At 41.2% G+C, this 16262-nt stretch overlaps 1 protein-coding gene across 1 annotated transcript in view; it reads right to left on the bottom strand.

Annotated features, from left to right (window-relative positions):
- The window catches only part of PCDH15 (protocadherin related 15), a 2836044-nt gene that overhangs the window by 1294475 nt on the left and 1525307 nt on the right, over window positions 1–16262 (bottom strand). Inside the window, exons 14-15 of the mRNA XM_073685487.1 lie at window positions 7117–7310; window positions 5475–5607 (exon numbers count right to left, since the gene is read on the bottom strand). Of these exons, the coding sequence (XP_073541588.1) occupies window positions 5475–5607; window positions 7117–7310 (327 nt within the window). The remainder of the gene's footprint in view (window positions 1–5474; window positions 5608–7116; window positions 7311–16262) is intronic.

The raw sequence follows: 16262 nt of genomic DNA, 5'->3' as shown, positions 1-16262 counted from the left end.
TGCAGAAAAAAATTATATTCAGTTTGCAACCTGATGGAGGTCAGTATAGATGGACTAATAGAACAAGTCCCACGCACTGCTAGAAGGCCAAATATTTTTTCAGAGCTAGATGCAGAAAAAAATTATATTCAATTTGCAAAATGATGGAGGTCAGTATAGATGGACTAATAGAACAAGTCCCACACTCTGCTAGAAGCCCAAATATTTTTTCAGAGGTAGATGCAGAAAAAAATTATATTCAGTTTGCAACCTGATGGAGGTCAGTATAGATGGACTAATAGAACAAGTCCCACATACTGCTAGAAGCCCAAATATTTTTTCAGAGCTAGATGCAGAAAAAAATTATATTCAATTTGCAACCTGATGGAGGTCAGTATAGATGGGCTAATAGAACAAGTCCCACACACAGCTAGAAGCCCAAATATTTTTTCAGAAGTAGATGCAGAAAAAAATTATATTCAGTTTGCAACCTGATGGAGGTCAGTATAGATGGACGAATAGAACAAGTCCCACGCACTGCTAGAAGGCCAAATATTTTTTCAGAGCTAGATGCAGAAAAAAATTATATTCAATTTGCAACCTGATGGAGGTCAGTATAGATGGACTAATAGAACAAGTCCCACGCGCTGCTAGAAGCCCAAATATTTTTTCAGAGGTAGATGCAGAAATAAATTATATTCAGTTTGCAACCTGATGGAGGTCAGTATAGATGGACTAATAGAACAAGTCCCACACACTGCTAGAAGGCCAAATATTTTTTCACAGCTAGATGCAGAAAAAAATTATATTCGATTTGCAACCTGATGGAGGTCAGTATAGATGAACTAATAGAACAAGTCCCACATACTGCTAGAAGCCCAAATATTTTTTCAGAAGTAGATGCAGAAAAAAATTATATTCAGTTTGCAACCTGATGGAGGTCAGTATAGATGGACTAATAGAACAAGTCCCACACACTGCTAGAAGGCCAAATATTTTTTCATAGCTGGATGCAGAAAAAAAATATAATCAATTTGCAACCTGATGGAGGTCAGTATAGATGGACTAATAGAACAAGTCCCACACACTGCTAGAAGCCCAAATATTTTTTCAGAAGTAGATGCAGAAAAAAATTATATTCAGTTTGCAACCTGATGGAGGTCAGTATAGATGGACTAATAGAACAAGTCCCACACACTGCTAGAAGGCCAAATATTTTTTCAGAGCTAGATGCAGAAAAAAATTATATTCAATTTGCATCCTGATGGAGGTCAGTATAGATCAACAGTAGAACAAGTCCCACACATTGCTAGAAGCCCAAATATTTTTTCAGAGGTAGATGCAGAAATAAATTATATTCAGTTTGCAACCTGATGGAGATCAGTATAGATGGACTAATAAAACAAGTCCCACACACTGCTAGAAGGCCAAATATTTTTTCAGAGGTAGATGCAGAAATAAATTATATTCAGTTTGCAACCTGATGGAGGTCAGTATAGATGGACTAATAGAACAAGTCCCACACACAGCTAGAAGCCCAATATTTTTTCAGAGGTAGATGCAGAAAAAAAATGTATTCAGTTTGCAACCTGATGGCGGTCAGTATAGATGGACTAATAGAGAAAGTCCCACACACTGCTAGAAGGCCAAATATTTTTTCAGAGCTAGATGCAGAAAAAAATTATATTCGATTTGCAACCTGATGGAGGTCAGTATAGATGGACTAATAGAACAAGTCCCACATACTGCTAGAAGCCCAAATATTTTTTCATAAGTAGATGCAGAAAAAAATTATATTCAGTTTGCAACCTGATGGAGGTCAGTATACATGGACTAATAGAACAAGTCCCACACACTGCTAGAAGGCCAAATATTTTTTCATAGCTAGATGCAGAAAAAAAATATAATCAATTTGCAACCTGATGGAGGTCAGTATAGATGGACTAATAGAACAATTCCCACACACTGCTAGAAGCCCAAATATTTTTTCAGAGCTAGATGCAGAAAAAAATTATATTCAGTTTGCAACCTGATGGAGGTCAGTATAGATGGACTAATAGAACAAGTCCCACACACTGCTAGAAGGCCAAATATTTTTTCAGAGCTAGATGCAGAAAAAAATTATATTCAATTTGCATCCTGATGGAGGTCAGTATAGATGGACTAATAGAACAAGTCCCACACACTGCTAGAAGCCCAAATATTTTTTCAGAGGTAGATGCAGAAATAAATTATATTCAGTTTGCAACCTGATGGAGGTCAGTATAGATGGACTAATAGAACAAGTCCCACACACTGCTAGAAGCCCAAATATTTTTTCAGAGCTAGATGCAGAAAAAAATTATATTCGATTTGCAACCTGATGGAGGTCAGTATATATGGACTAATAGAACAAGTCCCACATACTGCTAGAAGCCCAAATATTTTTTCAGAAGTAGATGCAGAAAAAAATTATATTCAGTTTGCAACCTGATGGAGGTAAGTATAGATGGACTAATAGATCAAGTCCCACACACTGCTAGAAGGCCAAATATTTTTTCAGAGGTAGATGCAGAAAAATATTATATTCAGTTTGCAACCTGATGGAGGTCAGTATAGATGGACTAATAGAACAAGTCCCAAACACTGCTAGAAGCCCAAATATTTTTTCAGAGGTAGATGCAGAAAAAAATTATATTCAGTTTGCAACCTGATGGAGGTCAGTATAGATGGACTAATAGAACAAGTCCCACACACTGCTAGAAGCCCAAATATTTTTTCAGAGGTAGATGCAGAAAAAAATGATATTCAGTTTGAAACCTGATGGAGGTCAGTATAGATGAACTAATAGAACAAGTCCCACACACTGCTAGAAGGCCAAATATTTTTTCAGAGCTAGATGCAGAAAAATATTATATTCAATTTGCAACCTGATGGAGGTCAGTATAGATGGACTAATAGAATTATGCTATGCCCAAAAGGTTTAACTTCACTAGGTGCAGTAAAAAAATTGGTATTCTATACACAGGTGGTGTATCTTGCAACACAGATAGGCTACTCCACTGACTAACACACTCTGCAATAGGCCAAAAAGGATTAGCTTTGCTAGGTTTAGCCAAATGCTGTGAAAAAAACTTGCACATCACTGGCACAGACCTGCCTGGCAAAAACTGATAGGAACTGATGTAACTTAGTCCTGAAAAGGACTGCAATTACAATTAGCCTTTACTCCCACAACCTATCTATTTAAGAGCACAGACCTGCATGATAAAAGTCGTAGGAAATGCTGTAACCTAGTCCTTAAAAGGACTGCAATCACAACTATTCCCTACTCCCAAGCTATCTGTAGATTTGTGCGAAAATTGGCTTGAAATTAACAAGGTATAGCGCACACAGCAACAGCGGTGCCGTCTAACACGCAGCTGCCGCAGTGAGAAAATGGTGGCGACGGGGAAAATGGCTGGGTCTTATAGGGCAAGGACATGTGACATACACTGCCAATGACACATGCCCTTGCTTGTGTGATAAAAAGCACTTCGCTCCGTGTGTTCGCTGCTGATAGGCTGACAGATTGCACCTCCCCACTGTAAATGCGGGAAAGAGAAAAAAAAAATGGAGATCTTCATTATTCCTGCAGAGATCCATCCCCTGCCCCTCCCCCCGCCCCGCTGTACACTCAAACTGTGTATTAACATTCATTTTCATCATTACTGAGAAAAAATCCAGTTATGATTTTGGTGCACGAACAGTTATCGAACATAACTTCGAACAGCCAAATTTTTTTCAAATCGTTCGTGTTCGCCGAACGGCTCGAACACCGCCCAAAACAGCTCGAATTTGAGAATGGCGAACAGTTCGAGTCGAACAACGCTCATCTCTATTAATGAGTGGAGGACAGAAGAGCCTCTTAAAGAAGAAGTTACAGGTCTGTGAGAGTCAGAAATCTTGCTTGTTTGTAATTGACCAAATAATTATTTTCCAACAAAATTTGAAAAAGCATTCTTTCCAAATCAGACAATGTGATTTTCAGGATTTATTTTCTCATTTTGTCTCTCATAGTTGAGGTCTACCTATGATGTCAATTACAGGCCTCTCTCTTTTTAAGTGGGAGAACTTGCACAATTGGTGGCTGACTAAATACTTTTTTTCCCCACTATGATCTTACATTGACAGAACCAACATGCCATATATTATTATTAGAATGCACTTCCCAGCAGAAAATCTATGTAACTTTTGCTAACATAATATGAATGTATTTTATAACTATTAGTGATAAACAAATTTATTTTATTGAAATGGAGTTCTCGAATCATACAAAAATTTGTATTATCAGAACATGTTTTTTTTGTAATTTGCTCCATGCGAATTCAACAAATTAGCAGCATACCAAACATCATCTTGCTGAACTATAATACTCAGCCCACCGCTATCTTATCTCACCACCCCCAGCTGTCCACCACCTCCCATCATCAAGGATTCTTCTTTTTGGCTTCCTCCGTAGTGTGCATTTTCTTCAGGCTGCTTCACTCTGTGCCACCATTTCAGTGTAACTAAGCACTTGACGTCCATGCACACAATACTGTTGTGGCACATATTATTTGTTCCCTTGAGATGTTGATTTGCTATTGGGCAATACATATCATAATTTTGTGATGCCCGATATGCAGGGATTTCTGAGACTTAGTTACGCCAGAAGCCAAAGACCAGAGTGAAGCAGGCAGAATAGTGTTTCTGAAATGGATTTAGTCTTAAAATACGTGCTAGATTTGTATAATGCAACCCAAAATTTCCTTACGTTTACATTTCACCTTTAAAATGTGTGGCCATTTGTATAGAAGGCTCTCTGTCTAGAACTTTGTATTAGTTATGGAAATCTTTAAGCAGCACTGATTAAGGCTTAGGATATCCATAAAGTATAAAAATAATGAAAAACAAAGATCAGCTCATTGTCTTGTAGCAAGAACTCAAAAGTGCTGGAAGGCTTTAAATTCAAGCAGGGCACATGCTGGAGAAACCCCTACCTGCAATTTGGACAGCAATAAATGGTCACAATTAAAAGTTATGTCATTTGAAATAAAGATTTAGTCTGTTAACTTTCTCACTGCCGATAATGGAAATTCTTCATCTTTTATTTTGTGGGCTGTGTATGCAAACAGTTGGAAGTCATTGACTCTCACTGATTTCCCCCTCTCAAATTTCTATATGATATCTGAAAATTTTTGCAAAACTTAATACTAAAGTGCTGTATAACATGAAATTAAGGGCAATTGTCAATTATTTTCTTGAATCTCTTTATATTATTTTACAATCACTTTGAACAAACACAGGCTTAAGGGTGCATGTGCTTCTGTTACTTGAAATAATTTGTTCAGTATTTCATCTCTTTTGAGTTCAAGCAACCTCGTCATCAGAGATTTTGCACAACACAACATGATAACTGCTGAAAAAATCTTTATTGTCAAGGCCACACTATTGTTCTTTGATATAAAAGTTAATGATAACAGAACCTAAAATACCTGCAGGTTTAGAAGAATAGCTCCTATACGCATTGCTTCACTGACTTCAAGGTTGTACATCAATTGCGCAAAGCGTGGAGGACTCTGGTTGTTCGGTGGTAAAACTTCTATGTAAACAGTAGTAATGGAGCTTCTGCAATCAACAATAGAAAAATGTATAATTGACAGCTTTAATTGTAATTAAAAGGAGATTAAACCTTGATATAAAGGAAAGTGAAAAAATAGAAAATGTCTAATTGTCATCCTGAAAGATATACAGTAGAGATGAGCTTATCTTTTGATATTCAAATTCACCAGCTTCACTGTACTTTCCAAGAAAATAAGAATTGCAGAGAATAAATTTACAGTGAATCTAAATGCTTCAAAGCCTTTATTGCCTAGAAAAAAAGTGAATTACACTGAAGTCTCCCACTGCTGTAAAGAACCTATTTGAGCTCATTAATGCAAAATGGCCTTGATATTTTCCATGTGAATTCAAATCTAGCTAGGGGAAAACACACGGTATTTGGTTGTAACCAACAACTTATTTAACACCACCCTGCAGTATCAAACTTTCTAGGCTACTTAAATTTTTAAAAACTGTCCAAAAATTATCCCTTTTTGAGCCAGGTGCATACCTTGCTGATGTTCATACATAAGCAGTAGATATGTATTTTTACAATGGGTGGTAAGAGGTGAGTTCACATCCCAAAAGCAAGTACCTGCAACAGACTGCTGTATTGTTCTTTAGTTCTGCAGTACTACACCACACTCTGTTTTAAACCTTTCTGATCCTATCTGTGCTAAGATGTTGGCTCTGACCTCTTATTTTTAGGCTAAAACTCTAAAATAGACACTGCTTTTCCTGCCCACATATTTTAAAATGCGTGTGACAGCCTCACCCGATTCACTGCTCTAGACCATGTGATTTGATGGCTGCAAGGCATTATGAGGAAGTCTGTTCTCTATCGGATGCATTCTTCAACAATGTGTGAAAACGATACCACACATTCGTTTTTTTACAATTCTTATGAATTGAACTGCAAATTACGCAAATTCGCTGAGGTTTGCGAGTTTAAGTAAATTTGGCTTACAGTATATTTGCACTGAAGCTATCCACTCATCTATAACTTACAGCAATCATATAAAATAAACAAGCTTGTAATGAGGTGCAAATAAATGATGTTCGATTTGCTCTGTTCATATCTTCCTCCCATCTGCTTCAGCCAACAAAAAACAGTATATGGTAAGGCTTTGCCTAATTGCCCAACATTGAAAAACAGACACACAGGAGAAGGTTTCTACTGAAACAAGCTACCTACTTGTAGAAACAGCTTTTCCACAAAGTAATTACTTTTTTGTGGGTTTAAATTGTAGTATAGGACAGTTGGGTATCAAGAAAGGTAAAGACTGAGTAAGACTGAGTAAATCCACATTTTTAAGGGGGAGAAAATAGTGTATTCCTTAAAAAATATCATAATTTTATCAAAAATGATAATCACGGTTAGAAAAAATGCAGTTGTTTACTATATCACAGATACAATAAAAAAATCATTAAAAAATCTGCCAAACAAAAAGATAGCTAAATATGTGTATCAAATCAGTTCGAAATCTCATTTAATTCAAATTCTGGATAATTAACTTATATTATATTCATACATACCTTCTTTGTGCTAAAGGAGCATTGTCAGAAGCTTTAACGGTAAGGGCAAATGAGTCCCCGACAGTCAGCGTTATTCCTGGAGTGATGGTGATGACTCCTGTTTTGCTATTAATGACAAACTTCCCCTGAGCTCCGGCTAAGATTTCATATGTAATCTGACCATTTACACCTTCATCTGCATCAACAGCTGTAAGCTGGAGATAAAAAAAGAACGCAAGAAAAACATTTAATTTCCAAAATTCTGTTTCTCCTTGACTTTAACTTAAATCAGATCGTGTGATGTTAAGATTAGAAGAAACTGTTCCGTTTAGAAAAAAAAAGTTCCTTAAGCATTCATTAAATGGGATTCTAAAAATGATACTAAATAATACATGGTAATAGCACATTTCTGAATTACTTCTGGAAGCAGGAAATTAATCAGTTCATAACTACATAGTTGCTAACTCACTGCACTGGGATTCTCAGTTCAAAACTAACCAAGGACAAGATCTGCTTTGAATTTGTATGTTTTCCATGTTTTACCCTGGCGTGTATTTTATGTTTATAAAACTTAGGATTTCAAGCCTATTGAAGGCAGGGATGGATTTTAGTTGAGGAAAATCTTGTACAATGCTGCAAAATAAGTTGATACTACTGTATATAAGCAATAGAATTGGAATAAATTAAAATATATAGTAAAATTAACAGTAATCACGACTTTAAATTAGGAGGTTATCTTACGCCAAGATTTGCCACAAATGTCTAACAGCTGCGAGTCCCTCCTCTGGCAACCACACCTATCTCCAAAATGAATGTCCCCTGATCACTAATTCTCAGGGCCGGCTCCAGGTTTTTGTGGGCCCTGGGCGACAGAGTTTCAGTGGGCCCCTTTAACACATACCACAATTCATGATGCACAGATACTGCAGAGAAATATATATAAACTACAAGGCCAAAGATTTCACTTCTTACATTACATGAGTGATATCTATCGTAAATTCTACAACATCTCAGAAACCGGCGAATCCTCACAGCGCACAGTGCAGACCGGACAGTATAGTCCTCTATACAGTATTATAAGCCCTATATAATGCTCTATACAGAATAATAGACCCCACATAATGCTCCATACAGAATACTGGCCCCCATATAATGCTCCATACAGGATACTGGTCCCCATATAATGATCCATGCAGACTGGGCCCCATATAATGCTCCATGCAGGATGGTCCTCATATAATGCTCCATACAGAATAGTTGCCCCCGTATAATGCTCCATACATGATACTAGCCCCAATGTAATGCTCCATACAGGATACTGGCCCCCATATAATGCTCCATACAGAATACTGGCCCCCATATAATGCTCCATGCAGGATACTGGCACCCATATATTGCTCTATGCAGTATACTGGACCCATAAAATGCTGCATACTGTATGGGCCCCACATAATGCTGCATGCTGTATGGGCCCCATATAATGCTGCATGCTGTATGGGCCCATATATTGCTCCATTCTGTATGGCCCCCATATATTGCTGCATGCTGTATAGCTCCCATATGCTGTATGACCCTCATATAATGCTGCAGGCTGTATAGCCCCCATATATTGCTCCATGCTGTAGCGCCTCTTTATGCTGTATGGTCCCCATATAATACTGCAGGCTGTATGGCCCCCATAAATTGCTCCATGCTGTATGGCCCCTATTTGCAGTATGGCCCCCCCCATATATTGCTCCATGCTTCCATACATAAAAAAATCAAATACTCACCTCACTTCTCCTGCTGCCGCTGCTCTGCTCCGGACTCCTTAGCGTCACTGTCTTCCCGCTCTCTGCAATATGACTGCTCAGCAGAGGGTGCGCTGGAAAGACATCATCGCGCCCTCTCACCTGAGACATCACAGTCAGGAGACACGGAAGAGGACAGAGCTGCGGGGAATGGGGAGAGGTAAGTATTGTGCTGGTCAAGGCCCTGAGCAAGTGGGGGGTCCAATCGCGGGCACTGACACCAGACTTCACAGGCCCGGGTGCCTGACGGAGAGTGGGCCCTCTCCGCCTGCTCAAGGCCCCAGCACTTGCTTGGGTGAGCCAGGTGCTGACACTGGGCCTGCTAATTCTGATTGGTGCTGCAGCAATAGGAGATGTGTTTGTACATGCATGCATCTTTCTATCCCTGTATTGCATAAGAGTTCCATATACATCCAAGCACAAAAGTTTGATGCTAGTCATAATAATTACAGCAGAATTGGGGACATTATATCAGGATGGGGGATTTTATACCAGAATTGGGGACATTATACCAGGATGGGGACATTATACCAAAATTGAAGACATTATACCAGGATGGGGGATATTATACCAGAAATGAGTACATTATACCAGGATGAAGACATTATACCAGAATGGGGGACATTATACCAGGATGGGGAATTTATACCAGGATAGGTGGCATCATATTAAAATGGAGAACATTATACCAGAATGGGGACATTATACCACGATGGAGACATTATACCTGGATGGGGGACATTATACCAGAATGGGGACATTATACAAGGATGGGGCCCAGGATGGGGGAAAATGCTATAGAATGTGGCTCAGGATGGGGGATATTATTACAAGGAGCCAGTATGAGGACATTAGTACATGGGGGGCGAACACGTATGTCTTTATAGAATCTAGAATGCTACAAAGACCCATACAGCTGATCAACATACAGGTGGGGACCCAGGTCCAAAGTTTGCACTAGGGTCCATCGGACTCTAATTATTAAACTGCTGAAGAGCAGTGATGGGAAAGCACTAAAATGCTCGGGTGCTTAATGCTTGGATCAAGCAAATTGGAACGCTAGGGTGCTCGACCCGAGCAAAGAACCCAATGTAAGTCTATAGGAAACTCGAGCATTTTTCTGGCGGCTCCCCCCGGCGGTCTGCAAGGGGCCTAAAAATTGCCCAAATCGATGGGAACAGGGCTCAAATGACATGGGAACAGCATGGGGAAGACCCCTGAAAGTATTTCTGACTCCCAGGAGACTGTTGTCAACAACATTGTCAGAGGTATTACGCTCACAATAAAACATACAAAAACTAAACCAAAATGGATTTTCCTGGGAAATATTTTAAGGAACATCCTTTCCAGGGTAATGACTTGTATATAAGGCAAAATAAATATACAAAAATGGTCCTCCACCCCTTGGGCTATGTTCACACTTAGCGTTTTTGATGTGTTTTTGCACTTTTGCATTGCTTTCAACCAATTCAAATGCATTCACTGGGAAATGTCATTTTAACATTTTACAACCTTATCTGGCCATGTGGTGTGTGACACACCATCAGACACATCCTGTTTCATTTATGATGGAGGGACTCTGAAAGTCACAAAGCGTAATTTTATAGGGCCATCAGGCGGACCTTACTATTCTTAAAGAGCCAGCAGTTGGCCCTCGCTATTGTCTGAGAGCCATCAGCCGGCTATGCATTGTTGTTCCCATTATTAATGAATGGGTCACCTATACTGTTATTGCGTATGTAGTGACTGCAAGGGCTGCCAAAAATTTGAATGCAGTCTAATGCCTCTTGGAAGAGACGTAGAGGTAGGGGAGCTTCCTAAAATCAAGGTTCCCATTATTAGGAAGTGGTTGTCCCATAGTGTTTGCCTATGCAGTGAATGCAAAAGCTGCCTAAAATTTGGAGGAACTCCAAAGCCCCTTGCAAGACACGTAGAGGAGGTGAAATGGTAGGCATAGTGGTGAATGATATGATGATGGAGGATGAGGAGAAGGCGGAGGACAAGAGCAAATAGACAAAATCAGGAAGCATATATCCATGTCTCGGTGTGAAGACAGGTGCATGGGAATAGAATTAGACCTTCCAAACAAAGACACGGTTTTTGAGTTTAGGTTATGCTGCTTTCATTCAGTGGTGTTAAGCGGTCTTGCCCAATACAGCCCTTGTTCATATTTTATAAGAGTCAGCCTGTCAGCATTTTCAGTTGAGAGTACCCCGTGCCTCAGGGCCTGTAAGATGGGAGAGTCTGAGAAAACTGTCCCATAACTTTGACAGTGTTCCCCTGCCTTTGCTGGATTGGAGTTGTGTCTCTCTCACCTGTACTCCTTGGTTGTCCAACAAACTGTGACCTCTGGCTCCAGCATTTTCAGATGGGAATTTTTTTAATAATTCCGCAACAAGGGCCTTCGGGTACTGCCCCATTTTAGTATACCTGTCCACCTCGGGAATAAGAGATAGAAAGTTCTCCTTGTACTGTGGGTCTAGAAGTGTCACCAACCAGTAATGACTGTCACCCAAAATTTGGACAATGCGAGGGTCACAGGAAAGGCAGCGTAACATAAACTCTGCCATGCGTTCAAAACTGCTAACATGCAACACTTCTGTGTCTTCACCAAGAAGATGACTGACCATGCTCTCCTCCTCCTCTCTGTCCTCAGGCCATCCACGCTGAACAGACGGTATGACAGCTGTGCAGGGAATGAAACTTGCTCCCCCTCCTCCTCTTCCTCATTGTCACCCAATCAATGTTGGGATGAGATGAGGCTGGGCTGTGTGTAATCACCCTGTATGGTTCCTTGCTCCATCTCATCGTGTTCCCCCTGCAATGCATCCTCTTTAATTGTGAGCAGAGAGAATTTCAGAAGACAGAGAAGTGGGATTGTGACGCTAATTATTGCATGATCGCTGCTCACCATCTTGGTGAAGTCCTCAAAGTTTTGGAGGATGGTACATATGTCTGACATCCATGTCCACTACTGAGGTCTTATGTGTGGAGTCTGAACTGAATACCGATGGCCTTGTTGATGCTGGTAGTCAACAACTGACCTCTTCTGCTCACAAATCCTTACCAACATCTGCAATGTAGAGTTCAAATGCGTGGGGACATCACACACCAGTCGGTGAGCTGGAAGATGCAAAAGCTGCTGAAACACGGCAAGGGCGGGGGAAGCAGTAGCTGACTTTCTAAAATGGTCACATAGGCAGCATACTTTGACAAGCAGATCCGGCATCTCCGGGTAGGTTTTGAGAAACCGCTGAACCACGAGGTTAAGCATATGGGCCAGTCATGGTATGCGTGTGAGCTCGCCTAGCCTCAGAGCCACCACCAGGTTCTGGCCATTGTCACAGACGACCATGCCTGGCTGTAGGGTCAGCTATGTGAGCCACGAATCTGCCTGCTCTTTCAGAGCAGTCCACAACTCTTCAGAGTTGTGTGGTTTGTCACCTAAGCATATTAGCTTCAGCACAGCCTGTTTCCGCTTTGCTGAGGCAGTGCTGCAGTGCATCCAGCTTGCGACTGATGTGGTCATTTTGGAGATGGATGCTGAATAGGATGAAGAGAAGGAGGTGCAGGAGCTGTAGAATGTGGGGGCAACCCTGATTGACCTAGGGCCCACAATCCTCGGCATCAGGAGGAAGTTTTCCGTCCCAAGGTCCAACAGGGTCCCGGCTTCCACTATGTTAACTCAGTGTGCCATCAGCAAGATGTACCGTTCCTGCCCACAAGCACTTGTCCACGTGTCCGTGGTTAGGTGGACTTTCCCAATAACTGCGTTGTTGAGGGCACGGCTAATGTTGTGGGAGATGTGCTCGTGTACAGCGGGGACGGCACACCAGGAGAAATAGTGGAGGCTGGGGACCAAGTACCGAGGGATGGCCGCTGCCATCTGGTTTCGGAAAGTTTCTGTCTCCACGAGCCTAAAAGGCAACATTTCGAGCAAAAGCAGTTCCGAAAAGTGTGACTTTAGTAGTGAGGGGTGTTGGCTGCGTATTTGTGCTTGCGTTCCAAGGACTGGGGTAGTGACAACTGAACGCTGCGCTGGAACAAGGATGTGGACATGCCAGATGATGGTGCTATTAGAGAGTGTAAAATGATAGGTGCAGGGCAGGAGGCATATTCGCATGCGCCATGGACAGAGGATTGGCTTGCACACACAACCGCAGAAGAAGCAGTATTTCCACCCACAGACACTGATGCTGGATCCTGGGGTTCGGCCCACTTAGTCGGGTGTTTGCTGCCATGTGCCTGATCATGCTGGTGGTCGTTAGGCAGGTAGTTTTGCCACCCCTGCTGTTGCTGGCCTGGCAGATGGTGCAAATGACCTTTAAGGGTTATCGGCAGAGTCTTTAAAAAGCAACCAGACTTGGGAAGACCAAACAGTTGTACTGGCAACTTCCGTCGTGTTGATGTTACGGGGAGTGGTTGCCCGCCTTCTGTCTGCAGCCAACACACTGCTTCTTCCTGCCTGTTGTGGTACTATGCCTCCCTCCCCCTGTGTGCTGCTGTCTTCGCTCTGTATGTCCCCCTGCCAGGTTGGGTCAGTTACGATATCATCCACCACTTCGTCTTCCGCTTCCGCACCTTAGTCCTCCTGCTGAGTTTCTGGCAATTGTGCTTCATCATCGTCCACCTCTTGTGACAGTTTCCCATTGTCGCCTTCGTGTGACCGTGGCTGCTCAAATATTTGGGCATCGCTACATGCGATCTCCTCTTGCCCCGCTTCAAGTGGACTGGGCGAGAGGCCCGAATCTATTAATGGAAAAGTGAACAGCTGTTCGGAGTGTCCAAGTGTGGGATCAGTTGTCTCTGGGAACTCGGCATGATGTGAGGAAGGAGGATCAAGGTGAGGAATATGCGGTCCAGACTCGCGGCTACTGAGACTTGACCGTGTGGAAGACAGGGTGGTGGTGGTGGTGTCTAAGTGACTGGAAGCATTATCTGCTATCCAACCAATAACCTTTTCACACTGTTCTGTGTTCAATAGTTGTGTTTTGCGGTCCCCTATTAATTGGGACAGGAAGATTGAGCAAGAAGATGTGAGCATTTCTTGTGGCACAATTTCAGGAAGACCACGGCCTCGGCCTCATCCTCTGCATGCACCATCATCACCATCATGCCCACTTCCCCATCCCTTGCCACGCGCCTTGCCCATTTTAAATGGAGGACAATATTTTCCACGGTCAGTACAAATGGCTGGATTTGAACCGCAGTGATATGTGATCTGTGTGACGGAAAACCACAGTTTTAAATAGCTGGCCTGTGAGTAACTATTTTTAACAGCAACCTCGTGTCAATAACTTAGCTGACACACTGCAACAAAATTTCAATGGAGACCAGAAATGACAGAAATTTCAGCGCACTTATATGTGATCCGTGTGATGGACAAATCATAGTTTTAAATAGCTGGCCTGTAGGTAACTATTTTTAACAGCAACCTCGTGTTAATAACTTCGCTGACACACTGCAACAAAATTTCAATGGAGGCCAGAAATGGCAGAATTTTCAGCGCAATTATATATGATCCGTGTGACGGACAAACCACAGTTTTAAATAGATGGATTTTTAGCGCTGTAATATGGAAAGGATCAGGCTCTATTCTGCAGTGCCAACAAGCACATGGAGTAGAAAAACGGTGTTCTCTGGATTGCTTTTTAAGCATATAATCAGGATTAAGCTAAAAAAAAAAAATATTCCTTTCCCCTGATACCTGGGGCTATTTCTAGAAATATCTGTAAAAGCACCAGCAGACAGAACTGAAATGGACCATTTTGCTATATGCACTGCAATCTGCCACATACACTGCCTGCCTGCCTAGCACTGATATCTATGCAGCTGGATTAGTCCTCAGGAGGACTGTTAGTTTAGATGGATATGTGTAGAATATGTTGTGGCATACCTACACTAACTAAGAAACAAGGAAGCCTCTCCCTAGCTCTGCAGCACCTCTTCCTAAACTGCCTGATTCCTGAGTAGACTGTGACGAGCATGGTGGCGCCAGGTCTGATATACACTGTAGACCTGAAAATGCTATGCAGCCAGCCAATCACTGTAATGCCACAACCAACATGGCTATGGCATTACAGTGTGTGGCAGACAATCCCTTCATGTTCATTGGCTCTCTAAAGAGCGCTAAACATGCAGGGAGGGCTCCCGCCGAGCAACCCTGGAAATACTCAGCGATTGCCGAGCATCTCGAGCAGTGAGATACTCGGGCGAGCACCGAGCAGTAGCGAGCATGCTCGCTCATCACTACTGAAGAAGATTGCAACAAAATAACATGGCACATGCCATTGACTGATGTCATGTAATTTGCCAAATCACACTTTTTGGTACCGTAATATCCCAATGCTGTGTTATTTGTGTGAAGGTAATCTTGGCTACATCCGTGTATAAGCCACAATCAATGAATAACTGAAGTGATGTAGTAAATTGTAACAACAGCAATTGTATATTACAGGGTTTTCTCATGAGTGACATTTATAACATCGCTGCAGTACATGCTACAAAAGTATAATAAATATGGATCCCACCCCTGGAACCCTAAGCTATCTCCAGAATTGCAGTACCCAATCCCTAATTTCAACTGGTGCTGCAGACACAGGAAAGCAAATGCGTTCAGCTGTATTTAGGCCTCCGATAACAGTGAAAGGAGAGAGATATGCACATGACACAAGTCAGAATTGGGGAAAGGAGGATCATAAAGAACTGTCATAAAACAACTCTTTAGCAGTCTATTTCCTAGAAACAGATATAAGTAAGTCACAACTAAATACATCAGTACAAACAGTCTAATAATGTCACACATCAAATACTGTGACTAGATAATAGATTTACTCATCGTTTACTTTATATAATGAATATGTAATTTGCCCTTAACCATTGTATTGTTTACTGAGGTCCTACAATGCTACATACTGTAAATTCCAGGACTTCATTAAATAATAATAAAGATACCTATTTCACAGTCATTTCTTTGTCTTTCACATGCTGTAATAACATAAGTCTCTGACATGTCGAACTGTATAATTTTGCTTTACAATATGTCTATATAAAATATGTATTGCTTTGTAAAATAAATGTAAAAGTGAATATATTTCAAAGGGTTTTATAAAAAACAATACTAGTTTAGAACAGTGGGATGGTATTGAATATAGATGTATTAATAATGAATGCAGATCAGAGGGATTAGACATCCATTGTCTTTAATACAACAGAAAGAACAATATGATGGGAATGACTGTATAGATGGTATGCAAGCAAAATTATTCTGCTAGGAAAGACAAAGGAGAAGGAGAAGTGTAGGTGACTTTGCATAAAGCAGTTCCATTTCTTATTTATAGGGTAGAAACAAGAAATAACTTTTGCAAAATTCAAAAC

This window comes from Phyllobates terribilis, unplaced genomic scaffold, assembly GCF_046119375.1.
Source record: "Phyllobates terribilis strain yellow unplaced genomic scaffold, ASM4611937v1 Scaffold_5__5_contigs__length_657084704, whole genome shotgun sequence".
Taxonomy (NCBI): Eukaryota; Metazoa; Chordata; class Amphibia; order Anura; family Dendrobatidae; genus Phyllobates; species Phyllobates terribilis.
The sequence above is the reverse complement of the archived record's forward strand: the minus strand, read 5'-3'. Positions and strand labels throughout refer to the sequence as shown.